The 26,172-nt window shown below is 50.5% G+C and overlaps 1 protein-coding gene across 1 annotated transcript in view; it reads right to left on the reverse strand.

Annotated features, from left to right (window-relative positions):
- The window catches only part of TBK1 (TANK binding kinase 1), an 814,893-nt gene that overhangs the window by 582,527 nt on the left and 206,194 nt on the right, over positions 1-26,172 (reverse strand). Inside the window, exon 4 of the mRNA XM_069629775.1 lies at positions 11,031-11,160. Within this exon, the coding sequence (XP_069485876.1) occupies positions 11,031-11,160 (130 nt within the window). The remainder of the gene's footprint in view (positions 1-11,030; positions 11,161-26,172) is intronic.

Here is a 26,172-nt window from a genome sequence, read left to right on the forward strand (position 1 = left end):
CGGGACACCTTTTTATGATACCCCAGGACCCTCTTCCACTGACCCTCCGTCATGAGTCCACCCATCTCCTCCTCCCATTCATGCCTCAGTTGGAGCAACTCTTTCCCAGCCTTCGCTCTAAGGAGTTCGTATATCCGTGATATTTCATGCCCGCCCTCTGAGACATCATACATAGTTTCAAGGGTGGCATCAGGGTCATCTGCCAGTGCCGTCACCGGCCATCTCTCTCTTACTCGTTTCACTAGCCTGGCATAGGTGATGTACTGGCCTCTATGCACCCCCGTCTCATCCTGCAACTTTTGGAAGTCCAACGCCTCCCCCTCCTGCCATATGTCCCCGAGCGTGGCCAGGCCCACCGGCTCCCAGTGCCTACGGACAGACTGAAACAGTTGGGAGTCGTTTTCGCACAGGGCCACCAGCGGGACCTGCCGGGATAGCGGTTCTGACTCCCCCATCAATTTCCACGTTCTGTGCCAGACCTCCCATCCCAACCTCAATAGCCGCCCTCTTCCCGTCAGTTTATTCCTTTGTAGCCACACCACCTCTCTCAGGAAGTATGGGGCCGCATCCTCCCGCAGCAACCTAGATTCCGCCGAATCTTCATCGGACAACCACCTGGCCACATACAACAGCTGCCCCGCCAGATAATATAGTTCGAAGTTGGGCAAGCCTATACCCCCTTTCTCGTGCGGGTTCTGGAGCTTCCACAGGGCCACCCTATTCCTGGAGTTACCCCACACGAAGCCCCTACACATACTATGAAGTCGCACAAATAGGCTCTTAGGGATCAAATACGGGACGTTCACGAAGAAATGCAGGAGTCTGGGAAGGACCACCATTTTCAGCAAAGCCACCCTCCCCATCATGGACAGGGGCAATCTGGACCAGAATGCCATGCTGTTCCTGACCCCCTCTATGGCTCTCTCTGTGTTATGCTTGTGTACCGCCTCCGTCCGGTGGTAAATATTTACCCCCAGGTACCTAAACGTGTCGGTCCGCCATGGTATTGGCAACACAGGCAGCCTCTCCAGCGGGACATCCCTGTACCCGCCCAGTGGGAACAGGCTAGACTTCCTGGGGTTCACTGATATGCCCGAGAGGACAGCGTAATAATCCAGTACCTCCAGTACGTACTGCAGGTTCTCCTCCGGGTAGCGCAAGTAAAGCAGCATATCGTCCGCATACAGAGATATTAAGTGACTGCCGCTGGCGGTGTTAATGCCCACCTCTCCGTATTGTTGCCGCAGGCATATCGCCAGCGGCTCCAGCGCGAGTATATATAACATGGGTGACCAAGGGCATCCCTGCCTGGTCCCCCTGCTGAGTTGCCAGGCATCCGAGACTGTGGCCCCTGTCTTGACCCTCGCCACCGGGCTGCTATATAACAACTGGACCCATCTGATATACCCAGGGCCCATGCCGTATCCCTGCAGGGCCGCTTTCAGCCAAGGCCATCTCACTGAATCGAAGGCCTTGACCGCATCCAGCGACACTACCGCCATCTCGCCCATGTCGTCCTTAGTATGGTCGATAACATGGTGCAGCCTCCTATGGTTATCAGTGATATTCCTGCTTGGGACATATCCCGTTTGATCCGGGTGGATCAGCTTGCCGATCACCTTCTTCAACCTGTTGGCCAGCACCGCCGTGAGTATTTTGCTGTCCTGGTTTAGCATGGACAGAGGTCTATAAGATCCACACTCAACAGCCGGCTTGCCTGGTTTCAGTAATGGGACAATCATGGCCTCACGGAGGGACAACGGGAGTTCTCCCTGTTCGTATGCCTCGTTAAACAAGGCCAGCAGTGGCTGGAGCAGCTCCTGCACGTACACCTTGTAAAACTCACTAGGCAGTCCATCCGTTCCAGGTGCCTTACACGTGGGGAGGCCCCGGATCACCACCTCCAGCTCGTCTGAAGTGATAGGGGCGTCCAGTTCCTCTCGCTCCAGGTCATCTAGGGTGGGCAGACCAATGTCTTCGAGTGTGTTCAGGATGTCCTGACTCCTGTCCTCCCCTGTGTCCTCATACAAACGTTTGTAGAACCTGAGGAATTCCTTGTTCACCCCGTCCTGAGTGTTGCGAAGACAACCGTCCTCACCACAGATCTCATGAATAACCACCCGGGGGGACTCGCTCTTGTACAGCCAGGCCAGCAGTCTGCCTGGCTTGTCGCCCCCCGCGTGCAGCCTCTCTGTGTATTTCCTATGGTTCAATCTGCATAGTCGATCCCAAAGAGCACTGCACGCCACCTGAAGGTCCCTCGCCCTAGTCTTGTCCTCCTGAGTGGCATTCGCGAGACGAGCTAGGCTCTCCAGTTCCCTTTCGGTGTCCTGAAGCTCCCTCTCGATACCCCCTTGAAGTCCTTTGGATTTAGAGATGGCCACTCCGCGCACCACTACCTTAAAGGCCTCCCACAGAGTTCCCACAGAGCGCACGCTACCCGTGTTTATCTCAAAATATTCCCCGATGGCAACCCTCAGGTCCTCCCGGAATCCCTCATCCTGCAGTGCCTCCGACCGAAGCCTCCATGTGGGGACCCGAGGCCTAGGGGGTTGGTGTCGCCACTCTACCACCAGGGGCGAATGGTCCGACAATACTCGGGCCCTGTATTCTGCCCCCACTATTTCCCCCGCTATCTCGGCAGTTCCAAACACATAATCCAATCTCGTGTACAAATCGTATGGCGCCGCATAGTGCGAATACTGCCTATCTGTGGGGTGGAGTTTCCTCCACACATCTACCAGTCCCAGGTCTCCCAGCAATGTCCCGAGCGCCTTGGCCGCCGGCGACATTTTCCCTTTGGTATCAGCGGACCGGTCAATTTTGGGATCCAAGACGCAGTTGAAGTCCCCACCCCACACCATCGCACCCCCTACCAGGGGGCCTAGTTTGCCATAGAGGGATCTAAAGTAGGCTGCAGTATCATGATTGGGGGCATACAGGTTGAGGATGTGTACTTCCCTGTTCTCCAGGAGTCCTGTTATCGCCACCATTCTGCCCTCCGGGTCCACTATCGAGTCAAGCACCCGGAACAGCACGTGCGGCGCCACCCAGGTGATAACCCCCTCTAGCATACGCCGAGTACGTGGCACCCACCACATTGCCCTTCCACTTCCTCTTGACCACCTCCAATTTCTCCCTAGTGAGGTGGGTCTCTTGTAGCAGGGCTATATCTATCCGCATCCTCTTCAGGTATAGCATTACCTTGTTCCGCTTGAGGTAGCTATTGAGGCCTCGGACATTCCAGGTAGCTATGCGAAGATTATCCGATGCCATCAGTTCGGTCTATACTCAGCCTCGCCCTCCCCACAATGCTCCCTTGGTCTAACTCTCCGCCGGCTCTTCCGTCCTTGATCCCCATCCCCACTCCCTGTTTCCCAACTACACACCACAGCAAACAACCCATCCCACCCCAACAAAAGCCCAGCTCCATCCCTGGATCTCAGGCCCACCCGCGTCTGGTCTTATCCCGTATTCAAGGAGTAGGACCCCGCGGGGCGTCGCCGATCTAACAGCGACCTAACTAACTAGATATGTTACTACTGGGGACAAAGGAAGCCTCTCGGAGCTCCCAACCAAGTAACCACGGGTAGGCACGCCCAATGGGCCAGCCAGTCAGCACCACATCACACGCACCATATGCCGTATAAATGACTATATTCAAGTCCCAATGTCTCGGCCCCATTGCCCTAGGCGACCCAGCCGTAAGCTACTTATCTTCCGTAGTCTCCGCCTGGATGCCCGGTTCTTGAGGCGTCCAGCCAGTCCATTGCTTCAGTCGGTGTTTCAAAGAACAGGGATCTGTTTCTGTAAAAAAACTTTCAATTTGGCCGGGTAGAGTAGCATGTAGCGATGGCCAGCTTCACGCAGTCTCCTTTTCACCGCCCCGAAATGCATCCGACTCCGCTGTACTTGTAGCATGTAGTCAGGGTAGGCCGTGATCTTGGCCGATCCTCTGTCAATCGTTCCCCCTTTTCGAAAGAATTCAAGAATCTTTTCGCGATCTCGGTAGTTCAGAATTTTCGCGATCACCGGCCGCGGGGGGGGCCCCAGGAGGCGGCCTCCTGGTTAGGGCCCTATGCGCCCTCTCGACTGCAAACCCCTGGGTCAGCACCCCGCCGGTAATCTCCTGCAAAAACATGGATTCCACAAATTCCGTGGGGTCTGGTCCTTCCGTTCCTTCAGGTAGGCCCACAATGCGAGTATTGTTGCGCCTGGCACGTCCCTCCGCCTGCTCCGCTCTGTCCTCCAGGTTGCCCACCCGTTGCACAAGGGCGTGTAGTTCCCTCTTATGAGCAGCGCAGTCTGCCGTGTTCGTGGCCGTCTCCTTCTCAACGGTCCCCGTGCGCTCCGAGATCGCCCTCACATCCAGTCTTAGCAGATTCACCTCCTCCTGGACGGCACCGATCTTAAGGTTTAAGCCTTCCTGCAGCCCTTTCATGGCAAGGCCCAACTTGGTCTCCCATGACACTTTTAAGTCCGCAATCGCCGCCAGCACCTCCTGTATCGTGCCCGGCGACTCTGCGACCGTCACGGGGGTCTCTTTGTTCTTGCCTCCTTCCGTCCCCGAGGGGGACTTGGCGTAAGCCTCCATCGTGGGCTGTTTGGCCTTGGGTTTCACACCTCTCGTGGCCATACTGTTGTATGAGTCGGGCGGGGGCCCGTCCCGCCAGGCACCGAAGGGGAATCACACCACTCAATGCGCAAAGCCTGGCCCACCACACCATGGGGCATCCAACACGCCCAAGCACCCCAGCTCCCAGGCCCACGGTCCCGTCGTCACGGCTACATCCGTTCGGCCCTCCAGCTCGCCGGGCCACCGTGCGTCCTAGGCGGTGCTCACGTGTACTAGTCCCCAAGCGAAGGGACCCGTGGGTCCTGCGCTCGTAATCGCGACGCTGACTTCACGGTCCTCGGTGTTCGCAAAGTGTCGCCGCCATTTTGTCTTGTCCGCCTACTCAGGGCTCAACCCAGTCAATCGCATTTATTTCGGTTCCCGGGTCTCCTAGACATCACAAACTTCCAGCGGATGTAGTGGTGGCATTCCCACACCTGGACATCGATTTCCAGCGTCGGCAGGCCCCCGTGGACGCACCCTTCCATCAGGATCAGAACAGGATCAACGGATCTCCTCCAGGGTGCGATCCTTTACATGGCCGTCCAAGCCACGCCCCCCCCAGTGCCAAAGGCATACTTGATAAGCAATCAATAGCCAGACTAGCCAAATCAAACGGGTTGCAAAGTAGTCCACAATGGATGCTGGGTGAAACATTGAATTTAGACAATACTTGGCACAAAATGATGGTAGAGACCCTAATCTTGATCTACAGTTCCCAGGGACTGATTTAGCCACTAGACCATATTGAGACGCTCCTGGGTTGTCTTTTTGAAGTAATATAGCCCTTTATATGGGTATTCAGTTTGTTTCTAGCCATTGCAAAATTTGACAGATGAAGAAAGGGTAGGTAGAAAGAAATAATATGCCCAGGATTAAAAACCTTTTAGTACAAAAGGGAGATGTGTATATAACCTTTATTCAGTAACTTCAACACTAGGCTACGACGACTTCCTTTCATCCAAGCCTTTTAATTTGATAGATCATATTATACAAGTGTTTAGTTGATTTATAACCACTTCCACATTTGGCAGATTGTGAAACTAAAGCCCAGGGTGATGGTACTATGTCAAAATCACAACATTTTAGTCAAATAGGCTGGACTAATTGTGATTTGCAAAGTTTGCATTGTATCCGCTACAATCTTCTTTGACTCTCCTTTTTTCTGATCCCCTCTCACCTCAGCTGCCCTCCCTTTCCTGTGCATATCGTCAGATGGGTGTGTATAAAGCAAGGGATGATGTGCCTGCTTGAATGTGGCTGGTGCCTTATCTAGGGGTTGGGCACTGGATGGGGGTTGGGCTCGGCCTGTAGGAGGTAGCAGGGATGCACGTGTGGGGCACGGAGGGTGAGGGGGCTATACCTCTAGGGGCAGCACAGTGTGGGGATGTGTGTGTGTGTAGGGCTAGTTAGCTAAAAGGAGTGTGGAGCAATTGGAGAAGGGGTTGGTTAGGGTGGTTAGAGTGTGGAGCTATGCCTGTGGGTCTGTTTATGGTGAAAGTGGCTTTGTCTGTGGAGGGAGAAATTAAAGGTGTGGCTCGATACCAGTGAAATACAATGTTCGGGTAGTCACATTTGTAATTAATGCTACACCAACGAGAAGTTATTAATGGGAAACTAAATTTGTCTCTGCATAGGACATATTTTACAGTGTCCGATGATTCATGTGTAATTCCTTGCTTGGCAGTGAGCAAGTCAATGTGTCACCTTACCTTAGTTGTAGCTGTAGGTTGCTCCGCCGGTCGTCCTTTGGTAAACACGGGCAAACAAGGTACATGAGCTGCCCACAGAGTAGATGCCCTTAGCTGTGGCCCTTTGCTTGCTGGCCGACTGGGCAAGGCTTCCCCGTTAGATGCCAGAAAATGGGCTGTCTGGGTCATGCGGTGTAAGGAATTTATGGTGGCAACAGTAAAGACAGACACAAGTGAACACAGTTCAAGGGTGTTTATTAAACTGGAAATGCAGTGTGGAAAAACGCCTAATCTAAATCTGAGATGGGAGCAAGCGTCGACCATCAATTGAAAATAAGGCAGTCCTAGTGGCGTTGTGTCAAATAAAAAGGGCCTATACTACGAAACCCACTGCTGAACCTTACAACCAATACAAAAAGGGTGTGGATAGTATTCAAGAAAAGAAAGAAGTGTTCACAAATAATATGTCAAGATGCGGTAGCTTGGGTCTCCCTTCCCACGTTTGAGCACGGGGTAAGTTGTGATCTTGGAGCATAGCACACACTCAAGCTTTCCCAGCACGGGTCGACAGTTCTGTTCCAGTCCATCAGGAGCCTCGATGGCCAAGTCTTAATTCCCAAATGTCTCTTGCCTTCGAGGGACTGACGTCTTCAAATATCAAAAACAAAAAAGTTCCTTAAGCAAAATGAAAGTTTGTTTCCTGGTCTCAGTTAGGGTGAGAATTCTTCACCGCTGGGTCCCCCTCTTAAGAAAGTTCCTATCAATATCAAGGCCTTCGGGTTGTGTTTTCCTGGTTCCGAGGGCCCGATAGGTTTACCAAGAAAGAGCGAGCCAACAAACAAACACAAGTTCTGTTTTACGTATTTCCTCGGGTGGTGGATTCACCCCTGGGCCCCCCTCCCCTCTTTGCTTTCAGCCTTCCTCCACTGGGTTCACAATGGCTTTTCCTTCCTTCACAAATCGTAATGTCTTTTCAAACAGTTCAAGTGGACATCCATCGGCCGGGTTCACTCTTGTCAGACTGTTTCTTGGGACTTGTAGACTTGCCCCCTTCTCGTCAACATCCCTCTTCCGGGTTCACTCTTGCCAACTAAACATTAATATTTACTTTCAATGTTTACGGGATTCACTTCCCTTGCTTTCTCATGTGGCGGGATTCATTTCCCTTGCTTTCTTTATAGTTCTTAGGTCAAAGGCTTTCGACTGTACAGGGATTTTCCTCAACCTCCTGTATGACCACTTTGACCCATCTTGGCGGCTCTCCTAGGGCCTTCTGGTAGCTCAGATGGGGATTGACCAGGCGTTCTCGGAGCAGCACCCACGTGTTGATGGCCCCCTTTTGCAGCTGGTCTCCCCTTTACAATTATTCAGTTCTTTAAACTGCACTTTGCCACATTGCAAATTCCATTCACCACAGACCAGTTATTATCGGTTCTCACCTTGGCTCACCGGCTGTGATGAACCAATTGGCTTTCCTCTTTACTGGAGTCGAGGCCGGTACCACGGAAGCAGGAGTCCCCCTGGTTCCGGCTTATTAGCGTCGATCCGCGTACCGTTGACATCTGCTGCAACACACTTGGGCTATTGTCCACGGTCTTGTGATTCTTTCAGCGGAAGGTTTGCAGGGTTTTGTCAAAAAGGGCAAGGTCATATCTCTCCTCGTCAGCCTCTCGATATTTGCCACCTTTCTTCTCCTCTTGAACTGCCAGGTTTCAATAGCTGTCTCGTCGTGCGGTCGGCCTTGCTCATACTGTTCTCTCTTGCTCCACCTTTTATCCCTGTGGGAAAAGGGAAGAGTTGTCGGTGTGTGTGTGTGTGAGATTTAGGTCAACTGCCTGGCTCTGCCCGACCCTTGCGCCTGGACATGTCAGGTATACAGGTTTCACATTAGTCCTTTGTGTTTTATGTTGTGAGAAAGTGCTTGTGTCGGAAAAGGGGAGGGTAGAGTTTGAGTGTTATGCGGGGTAGGAAAGGAAAGAGGGGTTACAAGGAATTAGAACCCCTTTTATTGGTGATCTCAGAAGGGTAAGTTTCATAGGGGTTTTTTAAATGAGGAGGATTTGTGGAGCAAACTGGAATAACCGGGATCGTAATATAAAAAAAAGGGGATTGCTGGAATGGTAATGGTCTGTCGCAATAGATTGGGTGTTCGGGGAAGAATAACCAGAGGGACGTGGAGCTGAAGGATGGAGAGTATCCCAGTGGAAACAAGGATTCTGGTGGTTGTGGGTTTTGAGTCCAATGTGGTTCCTGGGGTAGTTAGCAGATATGGAGGGGACACTGGGTTGGGACAGGAGAGATCTAATGGGAGGAAGAGAGACAGATGTAATACAGCATACAAAGGTTTCAGGGATCCCACTCTCCTCTCTGGTACAATACAGGGTCTCCCTTGAGTTATTTCCTCGAGTACAACCCCGGGCTTCCCCATCCCAGTGAGCCTTTCTCGCTCTTTCACCCCTAGAGTTGGGATCTGAGCGAATCATCCCTTTGTTGCCCACCTGAATAAGGGTTTCCCGAGTTTCGCTATGTGAGATACCCTTTGCTTTTTCACAGCGGGAGGAGAGCGGAACAAGGGGATGCAGGGAGGGAGCGAGGTAGGTCGAGTGAGGGAACCAGGTAGTCGAATGGCAGAAAACCTAACAGAAAAATAAAATCAGTGACAGAAAATTAAAATGGTGTCACATGCTGACAAACTGTTGTACTGGGGTTCAAATGGAAGGTTCATGTAGATCACTGCAATAGAGGATTTCAGAGCTAGTCTCACTGCTGTCAACTTAACATAGATATACAGCTGCTTCTTTGCCAACATCAATTTACCACAAATACTTCCGCTGAGGTTTTCCGGCCCTGAAGAGAGCATCTAGGCCAAGGGTAAAGGTGGAAGACTTTCTGAAGATTTGGAGGCTGTCCATCAAGTCAAAGGATAGATGCCGCCAATGGAGAGACTGCAGCACATTCTCGGATCACTTCCAGGGATACATCTACTAAAGCATCCGCAACTCTGTAGGCTTAGGAGTCCGGGCCATTCAATTCCTACACTTCTGCGCCTGAAGTGATCACTTCATTTAGGCACAACAAAGTTTATAGAAGTCTTTGGTCCATCAAGCAAACAATCTGCTTTACTGTTGTTAATAGATTGGACCAAGATGAACCCAAGAGCCATTTCGCACAGTGGGATCATATCAATTTGTCTTAGCAGCATCGTGAATTATGCAGAGGATTTCAATTGGAAACTGTTTAAAAAGCATACATTTTTTAACCAAATAAAAGCCATCCGATTCTGCAGATGTACCGAAAGGAAATATTAAAAGGTTGTGCATTGGCAACAAGAGTTAACGGGGTAATTTAACGCGAGGGCCGCTGGCCTACGGTAGCATGTGTCTTAAGAGAAGACCCAGTACCAAGGACTGGTAAGAAACATGAAAAAAGACATGGAGCAAAAGAGGTCTTGTGATGAATGCGCTTTGTGTCGCATACTCCCATCCAGTCAATGTACAGATAAGAACTGGTTGGGGCTGGGAGCATGCCAGAGTGAGGTGCCACTAAGGGAAGTGTCTGCCTCTGCATGCCCTCTAGCCCAACAGTGTTTGCATTACAGTGCTGCTCAGCATCATGATCTGGCTCCATACTCTTCTTGCAGACAACATCTGAAAATTCCAAAAGGATGGCAGCAAGGAGACGAGACATAGGAGTAGAAGCCTTATTATGGAGACACGGTCAAAAAATGAAGTAAAATTCAGCAAAAATTGACTTTTAGTAAAGGCACCTCAGCCCCAGATCAGGCACTTTTAGCTGGGGTACCTAAGTGCAAGGTGAGATTATCGAGCAACGCAATACTGTTGGATGGCTCCAGTTTAAAAAGCAGGTTGGACATCTTTGGGTACAGCAAGTACCTGTTGGGAGACCAGACACTTGCAGGCCCGCAACTTGGTATGTCCTTGTACCCCCATATCGTTACATTCATCATTGATCAGAAGTACAGCAAGAGTGTTGTCTGTGCATTAAAGGGAGGCATTTAAAGCAGTAACAGAATGAAGAAGCGCAAGTGTACCTTCACAGGACATTTATAAGAAATGTCTCGACGGAAAATAGCTTCAAATTAATTGCAGAAGGTGGCGAGAGACCAGGCAAGGAGAATCTTGGTCGTAATAATTTGCAGATTCTCTGGGCGATACCCATGAAGGAATTAGTAGGTTTCTTTCCAAAGCTCAGGATAATGTTGAAAGGCCTACTACAGGGCAAGCCTTGTTCTTGGGAGGACTGCCACCAGAGCGTTTCAAAATGTCACTCTTTAAAAATTACAGGTCAGTAGAAGAGAGGCCATTTTAAGGTATTGTTTACAATTCAAAACATTTATCCTGTGCAGGTGTTTGAGCCAGAAGGGCTCACAACGTGGGCAATGGACTTAACCAATGAGGATGGAATGGATTGAAATAGCATTTTAGGGTGCATTTTAAATGTTAATGTATATTGGCCTTACTTTGGTGGGAGAGGGATGAACTACCATCAGACTTTGGGATTTTAGGGTGTGGGTAAGAACACTAGGTCCATTGAAAGGTTTGCTCACAGCCTGTCTAACGTCTTCAATTGTTCATGTAAAATAATTGAGCAAATAATGGCCATTTGCTTCATCACTATCATGATTAACATTATTAGAAAGCAGTCATTTCATGGAAAGTATACACTGGTGCATATGTTAAAGAAGCATGTGACCAGATACACACCGACATCTCTTAAGACGATTAAGAACTCAGATTCTGGCAGCCCATAGGCGTTTGATGGCTCCTCCAAGACTGTGTAGAGGCTTGCGCATGGACAGAACTCCATCACAAGTACTTTATGCCGTGTGCTCGTCTGAATGGAACAAAGAAAATGATACACTTGTTATATGTTGCGCTTTCCAATAGGCTCTTTAAATAGTGCAGTGTAGGTAGAGAGTGAAACATTTTGACAGAACATGTGCTTGTAAACAAGCACTGTGGCACAGTTGTTTGGTTGCCTAATCATGGAAACAGGAAACTACTTCAGTAAACGTTTTCCTGAATTAACCAATTAAACTCATGAAATCAATTCCGGCAGTAAAGTGCCTACATTTAACAGGAACCTGTGAAGTTTTACTCACCGAAATCTCTCCATTCTGTCAACACACATGTTTGAGCAGAGCTAAAAATATTCATGCACACAACTCTGTAAAGCCAACGTGATCCAAACCAAAGATTAATGAAATTCATTCATAGAGCAAGCCTGGTGCACGTAACAATGGGCGCAAATCCTAAAGGTGGAACACTTTAGGAAACTGCTGCTCCATCCCTCTTAGATCAGTCTGTACTAGCTCAGGACCTTGATAGAGTGGCAGAGCAGGCAGGCTTATCGTAAGAGGAAGATGTGAGCTGTAGGCAAGTACACTGAACATAGCAAGTAAAGCACACCAAAGAAAAACTTGCACATACATGTATATTAAAATATATACTTATATTTACACAAAAGTCACTGGTAAATACTAGCAAACTAACCATCATACATATATATACTTCAAAGGGTCACTTCGTAGTTGGTAGTTGCTGAATGCATACAATTGTTGTATGAGTTTGACAGTTCTATTGGTAAAATCGCACACCTACAACATAATACAGTAATTGTATTTTGTCGGCATACACATACAAGATAGTGATTTTTGGGAAGGAAATCAGTTGGTTAGTGTTATCCTAGCAGTGCTTCAGGTTCTAGCAGTGCTTCAGGTTCTAGAGGTAGTTTCGCAGCACAGCAAGTCAATGTCAAAAACGCAACCCTAGCTATAAGGCAGTTCATAGCGGTTTAAGTTCTTGCAAAGCAGAAGAAATCAAAATTTCCTGTGGATACTTTCTAGTCTCTAGGAAGGAAGATACAAGAAAGCTTAACCAATGCTGGAGACCCCGTTAAAGGACTCGCTAAAGGGACACAAGCAGCGGCTTGGGTCGGAGGTAAGAGGGGGTGGCCCTGGACGTGCACTCCAATGCTCTCTGGTGCGACTTTCTGAAATCAAGTAAGCAATACCTTTTTCCCCACAGTATCTTTGGTTAGAAGAAACTGTTCTTGCTGGATGCTCTGCGATATTGCAGCTGTCATGATGCCTGCCCCCAGAGCACCGGGACAGGCCCAGCACCCGCGGAAGCAGGCATCATGCCCTCGGGAAAAAACCCAGCGGCTCCTTTGGACTTTGTCCTGGCGCCTTTGGCGCCAGGCTCATATTGGACATCAGTCCTGGCGCCAAAGGCGCCAGGCTCATAAAAGAAGGTGTTTGGTGCACTTACCTGACGCAGACCATGCTGCATAAAGCCTCAAGCCAAATAAGGCTTAGGAGGGACTACTTTATTAAAGGAACTATTTTACTTGGGTGGGGACCGTGGAAGAATACTTACCTGGGACTTCTTCCAAGGCTATTTAAACCACGCCCGGACTGCCACACGTGCTTCGCGTTGTTCTGCATCTAGCAGCTGGACGCTCACCGTGTCTGCTCCTGCATCCTGACTTCTGCCACGCCTGCCAGCATCCCGAATCACCTGCAAAGGAAGGGAACAAGAGAACAGAAGAAGGAAAAGGCCTTACCTGCTAAATCTGCATCCCAGAGACATTTCGCCGACGATCCTGAAAAGGAAGACATTTATTTTTAAAAGCACATTGCATCGATCGCTGCAGCGCCTCATTCTACTCACCTTACAGGGCGCTTCCATGTTCTGCAGTGACCATCCGGATCCGCAGTCGCGCCCCAGCGCCTAGGAGAAAAAGACAATAACGAAGGTGAGAGAAAGAAGGGAAAAGGGAAGCTAAATCTCCATGTTAAGACTTACCTTCTGGGTCATTCCCTTTTCATTTCGGGTCCGCGCCGCATCCAGGCATTTTCGGACCCCGGCCCCTAAGGGGAAAAAGACATCAGCGTTAATGAGCGAATGAAAAGACATTACCAAGACGCTCATTAAAGACTTACCTGATTTCCACAGGGATTTCACCTCTCATCTCGGGTCGGTGCCTGTTCCCCGGCATTCCGTACCCCGGCCCCTATGGGGAAAAAGACACTAGCATTAGAACATTAATGCATGGACACAAGGGGAACCACTTATCAAAACTTACCTGGAAGCCAAGCAAGTTTGGTTCTCATCAATCCGAAAATCCAGTGAAGTAACTGGATACCAACGCGCCCCTGCATCAGAAGCAGGATGGAGAGCTCGTCCTTCCAGACCCTAAGGTGAGACGCCACAGGGAAGCAAAGAAGGGTTTTGAGGAGGGTGAGAGGGGTAAGTGGGAGGCCGACGCATTACCCCGCAGACAGCTAATCCCCTATTTCCACCTACAGAAGGATACTTCTGCGAGCCAGACAAGCAAGATTTGGGGGTCCGGTCCAGTCTGTCTTCCGAGTCCTGCGCATCACTTTAGAAGAGGTCACAGCAGCTCAAACCAGGCCGGCGCCTACGTGGGAGTCAGGTGAGCGTTACAGCAGCTCTGGACCCGACCTGCTTTCCGTAGTCCGTTGACTGAAGGCAGGACAATGGACGGGGTCTCTCAGTAGCAGTATCGAGGGAGGACCTGGGGACCGCTTTCAGCAACTTCTTGGTTCACTCTGTGGTTTTGGTGCCTTTTCTGCAGCATCAACAAAGGACGTGGGTCGCCTGGTCCTCCTTCGCTTCCTGCAGTCCCACACTCGGATGAGGGGGGTCTGGGCAAGTTGGGTCGGATCTCTGGAGTGTCTTTGAGGGCTCAAAGATTTGGATGGATTCGGCATTTCCACGATGATGCACTCGAAATGGGCAACATGTCTCCTGGCATTGGGGGTCTGCAGCTGTGAAAACTCGCAGGACCTTGGGAGATGGCTCAAATCAAAGTTAGTCTTGAGACTGGTTGTTCTCACCAGCCAAAGAGAAGGAGTCATCCCCTTCCGAGCTTCCCCCATCACACAGAAAACAGGGTCAGGACATCAGTGGTCACTTCACCGTGTTGCAAAGAGTCTGCAGGCATCTCTGGTCATCTTCTTCAGTTACTTCAGCTTCCAGTGGTAGACTTGCTTTTCACTCCAGAAGCCTTACCTTTTATACAGGTCCAGCAAAAACTCCTCTGCAATCTCTCTCAGCAATTAACAGAAAGGTACATTTGGCTGTCCAATCAGGACAGCCAGACCTCCAGTGGGAGCTGGTTCTATGCAGCTACTCTGGCAGACAAAGGACAGGGGAGTGGAAAACTCCTCCTCACACTTCCTGCCTGCCCAGACACTCTTGAGCCTAGCAGGGAGGGTTCCTGCCTAAGGCAAAACACAAACACACACACACACCAAACTCCCCCTCCCAGGATGGTAGAAGAAGGGATAACAAAGAACAACCATGCAAGTAATGGCGAAATAAGAAGGGAGGCCCCAAGTTGGTACTTGGGTGCCCCTATTGTGAACTACCGAGGCTATGGACATAGCCTGCGGTAGAAAAATCACACAATAGTTGGTAGAACACGTCCACTGCCACCAGCAGAACTAGGGAATTGTCTATGTGACTAAAATGTCACAGGCGCAGAGAGAAGGGGGAGACTTGGTATCCCCTTGGCACTCCACATAAGGTGGTGTGTGCCAATCTCTCAGACTATAACGTTTTAGGAGAGCTACAAAGTAGCTCTCTACCAATATGAATTGTAGTTACTCTAGGATAAAGGAAATCATCTCAAAGGAGGACCGCAATGGTCCCCAGCAACACTGCCCATAAGGAGCCGAGTGCTGCAATGGTAAAATACAGATGCCTTTAAGAGCTATGGAGCAGACTAGACTCCAAAGGGCAGGTAGAATACAAAGAATATAGTTCCAAAAGACAGAGCCCCTAAGGCGGAATGAGTGGAAAAAGTCTCCACTCCTTCAGGATTAAGGAAAAAGATCCAGAAGTCCAGCTAAAGGTGCTAGGGGTCTCACTAGGAGAGGGGATGAAGCATACAAATGATACAATCTCCCTAACACTATCAATATGGGTGTTCCCTACCTTTATGAATAACTAAATGTGCTCGTCAGTCATCTGTCCATGACCAAAATGAATGCAACGGCTGTCCAGAACTGAATACCAACTGACCCTAAACAACTAAGGTCCGGAGAAGGACTCCCTTTCCCCAATAGGCATTTCATGCACACGCTCATCTTCTTAATCTTCAGGTTTCACATCAATATGCAACTTTCAAATAGTCTTTTCTGACCTTTCATATAAATGATAAGTTACTCACGGTAGTAACTAACGTACTCTTAGTCCATAGTCCCCTTTCCTCCATACTGTATGGGCGTCCCTTCCAAGGGACGGGAGACGGAACCTTTTTTCACCACAAAAAAACCTTCTTCCACTTTAAATTTAGAGGCGCACCACAGGGAGCATACGCTGCCCTGACTCCGCCCTAGGGCGCCACACCTCAGTCCCCACTGACGAGTCGACAATAGATTTAACATTGCCTATTGATACCGGTATTATAAGGGGGGGGGTTGGTGGGACGTATGGAGGAAAGGGGACTATGGACTAAGAGTACGTTAGTCACTACAGTGAGTAACTTATAATTACTCTTACGTCCCGTCCCCTTTCCTCCATACTGTATGAGCGATTACAACCGATTGTAGCCCCAGGGTGGAGAGGAGACCCTCCCTTAAGCAAACAGGTTCCTGAGAACCGCCTGTCCGAAAGCCGCATCAGATCTAGAGCCGGCATCCAAACAGTAATGCTTGCAGAAAGCCGAGGAAGAGGCCCAAGTGGCCGCCCTGCTTATGACTTGCCAAGGGACATGGCGCTGGAATTCGATGGCCGTTGCCTTAGCCCTGACTGCGTGGGCATGCATGTGGGCCGGGAGCGGCTTGTGCTGGCCCTCGTACGTTTCCTTGATGGCAGAGACCGTCCAGCGGGATATGGAGGCCTTAGTTGCCGGATAGCCTGGCCTTGAGCCTCCGAAAGTGACAAAAAGAGTGTCTGACTGCCCAAGTGAAGTTTTAGGGCACGCCTGACACCCAGACACTGCAGCACTCTCTGTGCTTCATCCTTGGGATCGGGAAAGAATGAAGGCAGGACTAGTTCTTCGTTCAAGTGAAATGCAGATGGAGCCTTGGGCAGAAATGCCGGGTGCGTCCGCATGACTACCTTGTACAAGTGAAAGGTGGTATATGGTTCAGAGGCGACCAACGCCTGGATCTCGCTGACTCTGCAAGCCGAGGTAAGACCGAATAGTAAGGCCGTCTTGATGGTGACCAGCCTGATGTCCACAGACGCCATTGACTCGAATGGTTTGTGCGCCAGGGCGCCCAAGTCTATGCTGAGGTCCCACACCGGGTGCGGTCTCTTGACGGGCGGGTAGAGCCTAGCGAGACCAGTCAGATGTTTCTTTACTATATGGTTGGAGGAGGAAAATATACCCTCCTCCGAGTTCCTAGAAGCCCCAATGGCAGCAAGGTATATGCGGCAGGTGTCCACCTGTACGCCCGAATGAGCGAGGTGCGCCAAAAAGGAGAGCATGTCGTCCAAATTGCAAGCCAAGGGCTTGATTCCCCTGGAGTCTGCCCAGTGGCAGAATCTGGTCCATTTGCTTTTGTACTGAGCCCTGGTGGCCTTGCTTCTGGCGCCTTGTACGATCTCCAGATTGGCCTGTGAAAGGCTAAGGTGCCGCAGCGCTACCTGCTCACGTACCACGCTGTGAGGGCTAGTTTCCCTGGCGCTGGGTGGATGATCCTGCCCCCCTGCTGTGCCAGAAGATGTGCTGGGCCCGTCAGAAGGTGCATCGGGGGCACCTCCGAGAGGCTGAGTAGTTCCGAAAACCATAGCTTGGCCGGCCACCATGGAGCTATAAGAATGATGCGGTGAGACTCCGTGATCTTGCAAATTACCCTATGGCTAAGGGGGGTAGGCAGAAAGGCAAAGGCTTTCATGCCGGTCCACTGGAGGTGAAATGCGTCGCCCAGAGAGCCGGGTCCCTGACCCTGCCAGGATGTAAACTGGGGGCACCTCTTGGTGTGCCAGGTGGCAAAGAGATCCACATGGGGATGACCCCACCTATTGAAGATCTCCTGAATAACAAGGTCGTTTAGCTGCCACTCGCAATTGTCCGCTCCCAGCCTCCTAAACCTGTCCGCCTCCAGGTTGGATTCCCCCGGGAGGTGGACTGCCGAAAGGTAAATGTTTTCCAGGGCCCATTCCCACATGCTGATCGCCAGCCTGTACAGAGGAGGGGATCTGGTGCCTCCCTGCTTGTTGCCATAGTACATTCTGGTCGAGTTGTCTGTCTGGATGAGGACAACCTTTCCCTTGAGAAGTGGTAGGAAAGCTCCGAGCGCTAGACAGATGGCTTTCAGCTCCAGCCAATTGATGTGGTATTCCTGCTCCTGTCCAGTTCAGGTGCCGTGGACTGAGAGATCGTCGAGGGTGGCTCCACAGCCCTCAAGCAAGGAGTCTGTGGTGATGGTGGCCTGCGGAGAGGGCAGCCGAATGGGCTTGCCCGTCTGTAAGTTGCAGTCCATGGACAACCAAGTTCGGTCCGAGTGGAGAGATGGAGGAATGTTGATCATCTCGGATTGCGAGCCCCACTCCCGATTCCATGAGGCCGCGAAGTGCAGCTGAATCTTTCTCATCCTTAGTCTTGTGTGCGGCACGGCTAACTGGACCGCCGCCAGTAAACCCATATGTTGGTACCACCATGCCGAGGTCCCCTCTCTGCTGAGGAAGTGGGCGGTGGGCCTCTTGATGGGCGAGATTTTGTCTTCCGACGGTAAAACCCTCTCGGAGCATGTTTCCCAAATGAGACCCAGGAATGTCAGTCTGCGTAGGGAGCAGCTGTGACTTCTTGACGTTGAGCGAGGAGCCCAGGTCGTGCAGTGTGTTCATAAGGGTATGGGAAGAGTGGTGAACCGCTTCCGGAGATGTAGCCCTGACGAGCCAGTCGTCGAGGTATGGGTAGATGTGGAGGCCCTGCGCTCTGAGGAGGGCCGCCACAGCGTTCATGAGTCTGGTGAAGACCCTGGGGGCCGAGTTGAGGCCAAAAGGAAGGACTTTGTATTGGAAATGGTTGCCCATGATCCTGAACCGTAACATAGAACGATGGGGCTGCCAAATCAGGACGTATAGGTACGCGTCCTTCAGGTCCAGGGAGCACATCCAGTCTCTCTTGTCCAATGTCTCTGCTATAAAAGCTGGCATAACCATCTTGAATTTTTGCAGGGGTAAGGAGAGGTTGAGGGTGGAAATCCAGCACAACTCTCAGGCCCGCCTGGTTCTTCTTCTGAATGGCGAAAGCCAAAACCTTGCTGGGAGGATGGGACATCCTCCACTACGAGCGACCGGATTTCCGCCAAAAGAGTTGCTGTCCCAACCTGTGGGAGTGGACGGGAAGAGGGAGGAGAGGCTGGGATAGGAAGGCGGTACCCCGTGGATACTACAGAGAGGATCCAGAGGTCCACGAAATTCTGGTGCCAGAATTGTGCATGGTGAGCAAGCCTGTCCCCCACCAGAGACACGTGGTTCCGAAGGGGCGTGTCATGCCTTCTTTCCCTCGGAGGCTGAGGCTGGGGAGGGAGACTGGAAAAAGCCCTTACTCCTCCTCCCCCTTTTTGTTGTTTGCGCCGGTTCTGAGATGGCGAGAGGTCCGGTGGCCTGGATCTGCGTCCCTGGAAGCTGCGGAACCCTCCATATGTACGACCCCTTTGCGAGCACTGCGGAGATTGGGTGTACGATTTGGGAGTGGTCTTTGTAAGAATGGATAAAGACTTTGCCGTTTGTGAGCTGTTCTTTTTGTCCAGCTCTTCGTCCATAGAGAGTGGAAGAGGCTCCCCCCTGAACGATAGATCTAGAATGCGCTCCTGGACATCGGGGTTGAATTTCGTTGCCCGGAGCCAGGCTGTTCTCCTCATGTCCGTGGCAATGCAGATGGCACTGCCTGATATATCAATATGACCCACTGTGGATTCCATGAGGTCATGCGCCACAGGATTGGCTTCCGCTTGCCCCGCCTTAAAGCGTCATTGGCATTGGGTGGGGAGTTCCGTGAGGAAGTCTGCAATTTCCAGCCATAACCGTTATAACCATAACAGCCAGCATGGCATCTGCGTTGGCCTGATGCAGGTGCAAGGAGGCGTTGGAGTAGATCTTCTTGCCATACGCCTCCAAGACCTTCTCCTCCTTGCCTAGCAGCGCCGCAGAGAAGGAGGCTGAGGACGATTGAGGCTTGGAGTATAGTGATGCCGCAGCGATCACTGATGAGTGTGGCTGAGGATGGGTCGAGAGCAAGAGTGTATCCCCCTCCATCTGCCTGTACTTGGCGTCCAGGCGTCGGTTGACCGGCTGGACTGAGTGGGGCTTCAGCCAATACTTCTTGGCCAGGGAAGACTACATTGGTTTGCAGTGGAATCCCTCTGTTGGCAGAGGGGCGTCTTGTGAGGACTTCAGCCAGAACCTCCTCTGCCAGCTGTTCGACCTCGGGTTGGGGGAGGCCCAGGTACTCCGCCAGGCCAGCAAGACGTTCCCCTGGCTAAGGATGGCGTGTCCGGATCCTCGTCCTCGTCTGTATCCTGCAGGTCTGGAGGATCTTGTAGAGGAGGAGGGGTAGATGACACCAGAGGCTGGGGTACAGGGACCGCAGACAGAGGCTGAGGAGGCGGTGGAAGTAGTAGAGATGGCTGAGGGGCCAGAGGAGGCAGCTGCACCAGGGCCTGGGGGCCCGATGAAGGCATCTGTGGTGCCTCTAGCATGGCAGGGAGGACTTCCCTGACTCCGTCTTTGATGATAACCCCCCCATCTCAAAGAGCACCTCCTCACTGGCCAAAGAGGTGGCAGGGGGTACCGACAGGGGGTACCGACATGATAGCAGGGGGCTGCTGGAGCCGCTGCGCACCCTGTCCATATGGATGCAAAGGAAAGCTGCCCTGCGCAACTGAAGGGTAGACTGTAGGCCACATACCTGGTTGAGGCCAGTCCCACCTTGACACTCGTTTGCCGAATTCTTGAAATGGCGTCGGACTTGTGCCCCTTTCTGGCACAGCAGCCATTTTGTTGAGCTGCCTGCCAAGTGGCTGTGACTTGTTGCTCAGCCCGCTGGGCCCGGCCTCGTCCAAGACTCTTGCGTATGGATCACGAGGCCTACCCTGCTCCTCGGGTCTCGGCCCAGTAGGTGTGAGACCCTTGACCCGGGGGTCGGTAGAGCTGTATTTAGGCGCCCCACTCAGACGTATTGCCAGTATTAGGACGTGACCCCTCGGCCATTGTGCCAGTAAAAGGGCGTAGCCCCTTGGGTGTAGACCCGGTACAAGAACCTTCCAGTCCCTCGACACTGTGCCCGGGAGGATCCGAGGACCCCTCGACCTGAAGGCCGGTAGCTGTAGCAGCTTCGGGGCACGTGCCGGTAGAAGGACCTGGCCGGTCCCACACTCGCGGGAGATTCCCTGGGAAGGAGTCTCCCTTGCGGGGCGTGCTGGAAAATATTGCCCCTACCTTGGGCCTGGTTTGATGGTCCATGAAGTTCTTGAGATCCTCTGGTGGCGACCTCTGGAAGAGCTCCCTCCAGCTGGCTAGTCTGTTCTTCAGCGCCTTTGAGGACAGCAAGTCACACGCCGAACATGATTGCCAAATGTGGTCTGGGCCAAGGCAACGTAGGCAGAGGGCGTAGGGGTCTGAAGTTGGGAAGAGCCCCTTGCAGGATGGACACCTGTAGAAGTCAACATGCGCGGGGGTGGAGTGTGACGCCTAAGGACCAAGTACCTGAATGATAGATAAGACAAAAAAGACAGAGAAAAAGTACCCGTGCGTGGAATTACATGGCTGAAGCCAAACCCAGGAGCGCTGGTGAGTGCGGCCCGTTCCAGTCGACACCGAAAAGGGGACTGGGGTGTGGCGGCGGAGTCAAGGCAGCACATGCTCCCTGAGCCGCGCCCCACGCGCCTCTAAATGTAAAGAGGAAGAAGGTTTTTTCTGGTGAAAAAGGTTCCATCTCCCGTCCCTTGGAAGGGACGCCCATACAGTATGGAGGAAAGGGGACGGGACGTAAGAGTATGTTGTGTAATCGCTCATTGAGTGGTACTTTCCTCTTTGGAAATAGTTGTTCTTGATTCTTGTGGAATCTTTAGCTCACTCTTCATGAGTTTAGCATAAGCTTTTGAAGTATGGTTTCCTGGAGACTTTTAATTTAGCCCTTCCTGGTTTGTTTGGTCTTGTAGCTTACTTATCCTAGAGGTTTCACTGGCTTTCAGGTTATCATATTCCTTCGCTCTTGTATTCCACTCTTTTTATCCCGGGATTCGCTTTCTCTTTTCCCAGTGCAGCAGTATCCTTGTCCTATAGATCACCCCCTCAGGGATGTCTATTATCTTCCTTTCATTAAGGCAATTCAAGTTTCTTAACTTTACTTACAAGCTGTTGTCATTCCTACTGAGATGTGTTTCTCCTAGTATTTCAATTATATACAGATTTTCCATCGAGGTGCTGCCAGGTGAGCCTTCTCGAGCCCGACCCTCGTGGGACTGTAACTTAGTTTTATTTGCTGCTCTAGGAGGCCCCCAGGCCCTGCCTGCACTGTTCCCTCTCCCTGTGCTCGTTGTCTCCTCTTCCCTCCCTCCTCCAAGCTCTCCATTGGCTCGTTTGCTCCTTTTAACTGACCTCCCCAGGGCAGCCCTCTGCCCGTGCAGCCCCTGTGGTTAAAGGCCCCAAGGCAAAGGACGGCTCCTACAAGAGGCAGCTTCAGACACTGTCTGCAGGTGTCAGCATGGTAAGCCAGTGGCCAGCAGCAACTAGTACTAGTACAGTAGGAGAGGCCTAGAAGCCCGACCACTTAGCATACTTTCCTACACCTGTACCATTTTATTTATTTTACTTGCCTTTTATAGTGCTCACTCAACCCGGGGGCACTGGTAATATGTCTTAGTTGCGTATTTATAACGCGCTTAATACCCAGAGGTTTCCAAGCGCGGACCCGGGGATCGAACCTGTGCTGCTTCATGTCGTCTGGTTTTCAAAAGGCAAGCACGTTGCCGCTGAGCTATTCTCCCGGGACTATACTGTGATTACTTTCCACTGCCTGCCTCTCTCCCACTATACAGGACTCTCAGACTTAGGCGAGTTTCTCCGGTATTTTAACTGCATTGCAAAAGTAGTGTCGTCCTGTGGTTTTGCCTCCTAGTAAAGCATTAATCTAGCGAATTTTCTACCTTCATCTAAGCTCCTGTCGTCTTCAATTGTCTACTCGTCTGTCATGACTACGGGGTTCCCTCTCAAAAGAATTTCCAAAATTTCCTGGGTGGCCGCTTACAAGTCCTGGTCAAGGAATAGGTAGGGTGGGGCTCTTCCTCATCAACCAACATGGCCGCCTGATGTTACAACCACTAGATTGGGCAAGCGGTCTAGTTTTCTGTCACTCTGGAGTACTTAAGCCCCTCCCCCCTTGTTCAACGGCGCTTCGCGTCTTCAGCTGTGTCAGCGGACGCTTACCGCGGTTCATCCCTCTGACAGGAATTCCTCAGTTCCCCTTGTAATCCATAGAAACCCTCTCTGTAGTCCCATGGTCATTGTTTTCCTGTTCCATTCCGCGGCAACAATTCTGTGAACTCTGTGTGGAGTTTGCGTTCGTCAGTGTGTGAGCTGGCGGAGACGCATTTCCTTTTGGTGTTTGGTTTGTGAGGAGATTTTCGAGGCACTCATTCCTGTTCGGTCTCCTTCCACAGCAAGTATTTGTTACCCATTTTTCCTCTATACCGATTTAACGGTTCCTAAAAGGCTAGTGCGCTGTGCACATTGTTCTTATAGGGTGAGTGTATGTTTAACCACTGTATCGTATTAGCCTTACGGAGCTAGGGGGTTGTGAGGAGATTTTTGTTCTAAGAACAGAAGTGTTCCGTTTTTTCTGTCACAGTTAGGTACACTAATTCCACACATTAAGGTACATAAAAGGTTTAGGGTTGTGCACATTCGGTTTTAGACACAGTAAGGTTTTTTCTTGTAAGTAGTTTGTTCCAATACCATTCCTGACTGGGTATATGTTAGGAGTAGCACCTTTGAGATATTTTTAGGATTTCCAGAGAACAACCCTTCCTCTTCAGTCACGGTTGTGTTGTTGAAAATAGGTTATTCTCTTTCCACCTCACCATAGGCATTTATTTATAACCGAAAATTCATATTGGGCAGTCTATCTAGTTTGACCCTTCTTCAGAACATGCACCCCTGCACAGAAACAGGATGGAGAGCTAACCAAATCACCAACTAAGGTAACGGAACTACACAGTTTTTTAAGAATTTGAACCTTTTAATATTTTCACTACATTAGAAATCTTTTCATTCATTTCGTGTGGTAATTTGTTTTTGTGGTATAGAAAGAGAGTCCAGTTGGGATAGTGAACAAAAGATAGCTGCGATCCCTGAGAAGTTCAGAATATCACGTGGTGTCCCTGAGGAGTCTAAGGTAAGCGTTACAGAACGCGAAGCCACCATAAAAAAAGTACTCCGCCTGGGCATCATGGGAACTTCTAAGGTAGACCAGTTAGCTCAACTATTGGGAGAACTTAGAGCTGAAGTCCATGCAGCCCGGACCGAAACCGGTGCTCTTAGAAGGGAACTGGGAATCAATAGGGAACGAACTGAAGAATTGGCTCGCCAGTTATTACAGAATCAGGCGGGACAGGTTCCCCTTCCCCAAGGTAATGCTTCCTCATCAACCTCCCCCTCAGTTCCAGTCCAAGTGGTGATTCCAGGGAATATTCCCTTGGCCCCTCCCGAAAGATTCACGGGGGACCCAAAAAGGTTTGCAGTGTTTTTAAATCAGTGCAGACTACATTTTTTGTGCAGACCTTGCGTGTTCTCCACTGACCAATCAAAGGTTGCCTTTGTGTTGTCTTATTTAGGTGGTCATGCAGCCGATTGGTCCATTCCTTTGGTTAATCGGGATGATCCCGTGTTACAGAACTTTTCAGAATTCCAACGAGAGTTAGAGAAACTGTTTGCTCGCCATTCACAAGGTCAGGCATTGGACAATGAGTTACTGTCACTTAAGCAGGGCAATCAGGAGATGCTTGCATATGTAGCCACTTTTAATCGATTAGTGGCAGAAACAAATTGGCCTACAGAAAAGAGAGTGACGTTTTATCGTGGTCTGCGCAATGAGCTGAAGGATGTTCTCGCTCAAGTTGTCAATCCGCCTGAATGTCTCACAGAATTCATAGATCTGACGATTCAGTTGGATCATCGTCTTCAGGATAGGAGGACGGATCGAGCTCGTCAGGACAGTCGACCCTTTGTAGTCCGTCCAAGAGAACCAGTGTCGAAGTCAGGATTGGATGTTCCCAATGAACCCATGCAGTTGGGCGGAATTCGAGGCCCTATTTCCCAAGCAGAAAGAGAGAAGAGACGACAACTACAGTTGTGTTTGTATTGTGGCAAGGCCGGTCACTTTTTAAAGGATTGTCCAGTAAAACCTTCACGGAAGCCTTTAGGAGGAATTAATCCGGATAAAAAAGAACAGACGGCGGAAAACTCCAGTGCCCGACAAGTCTAGAGGTCCGCTTGTCGAGCATGGAAAAGGTTGCAGCGACCTCACACTTCGTGTGTCCTATAGTCCTTTCTTGCCAGAAGAACCCCACAGAGAGGCATGCATTAGTTGCATACATAGACTGTGGGGCCATTGGCAACTACATGGATCAACATCTGGCTAGTAAATTGGGATTCCCTTTGAGGAATAAGTTGGAAGCTGAAAATGTTTCCGGGGTGGATGGCACACCTTTGGTGTCAGGCCCCGTAACCCAGTGCACTGACCCCCTCATGATGCTTTGCCAGGAAGGGCACAGGGAGAGGATCTCTTTTGACCTGATTCAAGCTCCTCAATTCCAGATCATCTTGGGAATACCTTGGTTGGAGAAGCATAACCCTGTGATCGATTGGTGTTCCCGGACATTGACGTTTAACTCCAAATGTAGTATGTGTTTTTCTGCAGAAGGTTCGAAAAACGCCAGGCAGTTTGAGATAACAAGCAACACCACTTTAGGCCTCATCGGTTCGTTACCAGTAGAATACAAAAGATTCCAGGCCATTTTTCAAGAAGAACGGCAGGCGGAAATTTTGCCCCCGCACAGACCATATGACTGTCAAATCGATCTCATTCCAGGGGCTCAACTTCCTTGCAGCAGAATTTATGCCATTACTGAAAAAGAAAATGCACATCTGAAGTCTTATCTGGATCAATACCTGGCCAATGGGTTTATTAGACCGTCCAAGTCACCGGTGGCATCTCCTCTTTTTTTTGTGCCCAAGAAGGAAGGGGATTTGCGAACCTGCATAGATTACAGAGCACTGAATCAAATCACTGTGAAGAACCGCTATCCTCTTCCCCTTATTTCGACTTTGCTGGATCAGGTGAAGCAGGTACGAATATTCACCAAGCTTGATCTTAGAGGTGCCTATCATCTCATTCGCATTAAGAAAGGTGAGGAGTGGAAAACCGCTTCTCGAACACGATTCGGGCTCTTCGAGTATCAAGTCATGCCCTTCGGGCTTTGCAATGCTCCTGCTGCCTTTCAGTCCTTTATGAATGATATCTTTAGAGAACTACTGGACATCTGTGTGGTGGTCTATGTGGATGACATTCTAATTTTCTCTGCGAACCTGGCGGATCATGTTAAGCACGTCACATCGGTGCTTCAAAGGCTCCAAGAAAATTCTCTGTATGTGAAATTGGAGAAGTGTCATTTCCATGTCCCCGAAATTGAATTCTTGGGGTTCATTCTATCTTCAAGTGGAATCAAAATGGATAACAGAAAAGTTGATGCCATCCTGTCTTGGCCTGCTCCAACTTCTGTCAAAGGAATCCAGAGTTTTCTGGGATTTGCAAATTTCTATAGGCGGTTTATTTCTGATTTCTCTCGCCTAGTTCATCCTA

Source organism: Ambystoma mexicanum, chromosome 12, assembly GCF_040938575.1.
Source record: "Ambystoma mexicanum isolate Mex_15411 chromosome 12, UKY_AmexF1_1, whole genome shotgun sequence".
NCBI lineage: Eukaryota > Metazoa > Chordata > Amphibia > Caudata > Ambystomatidae > Ambystoma > Ambystoma mexicanum.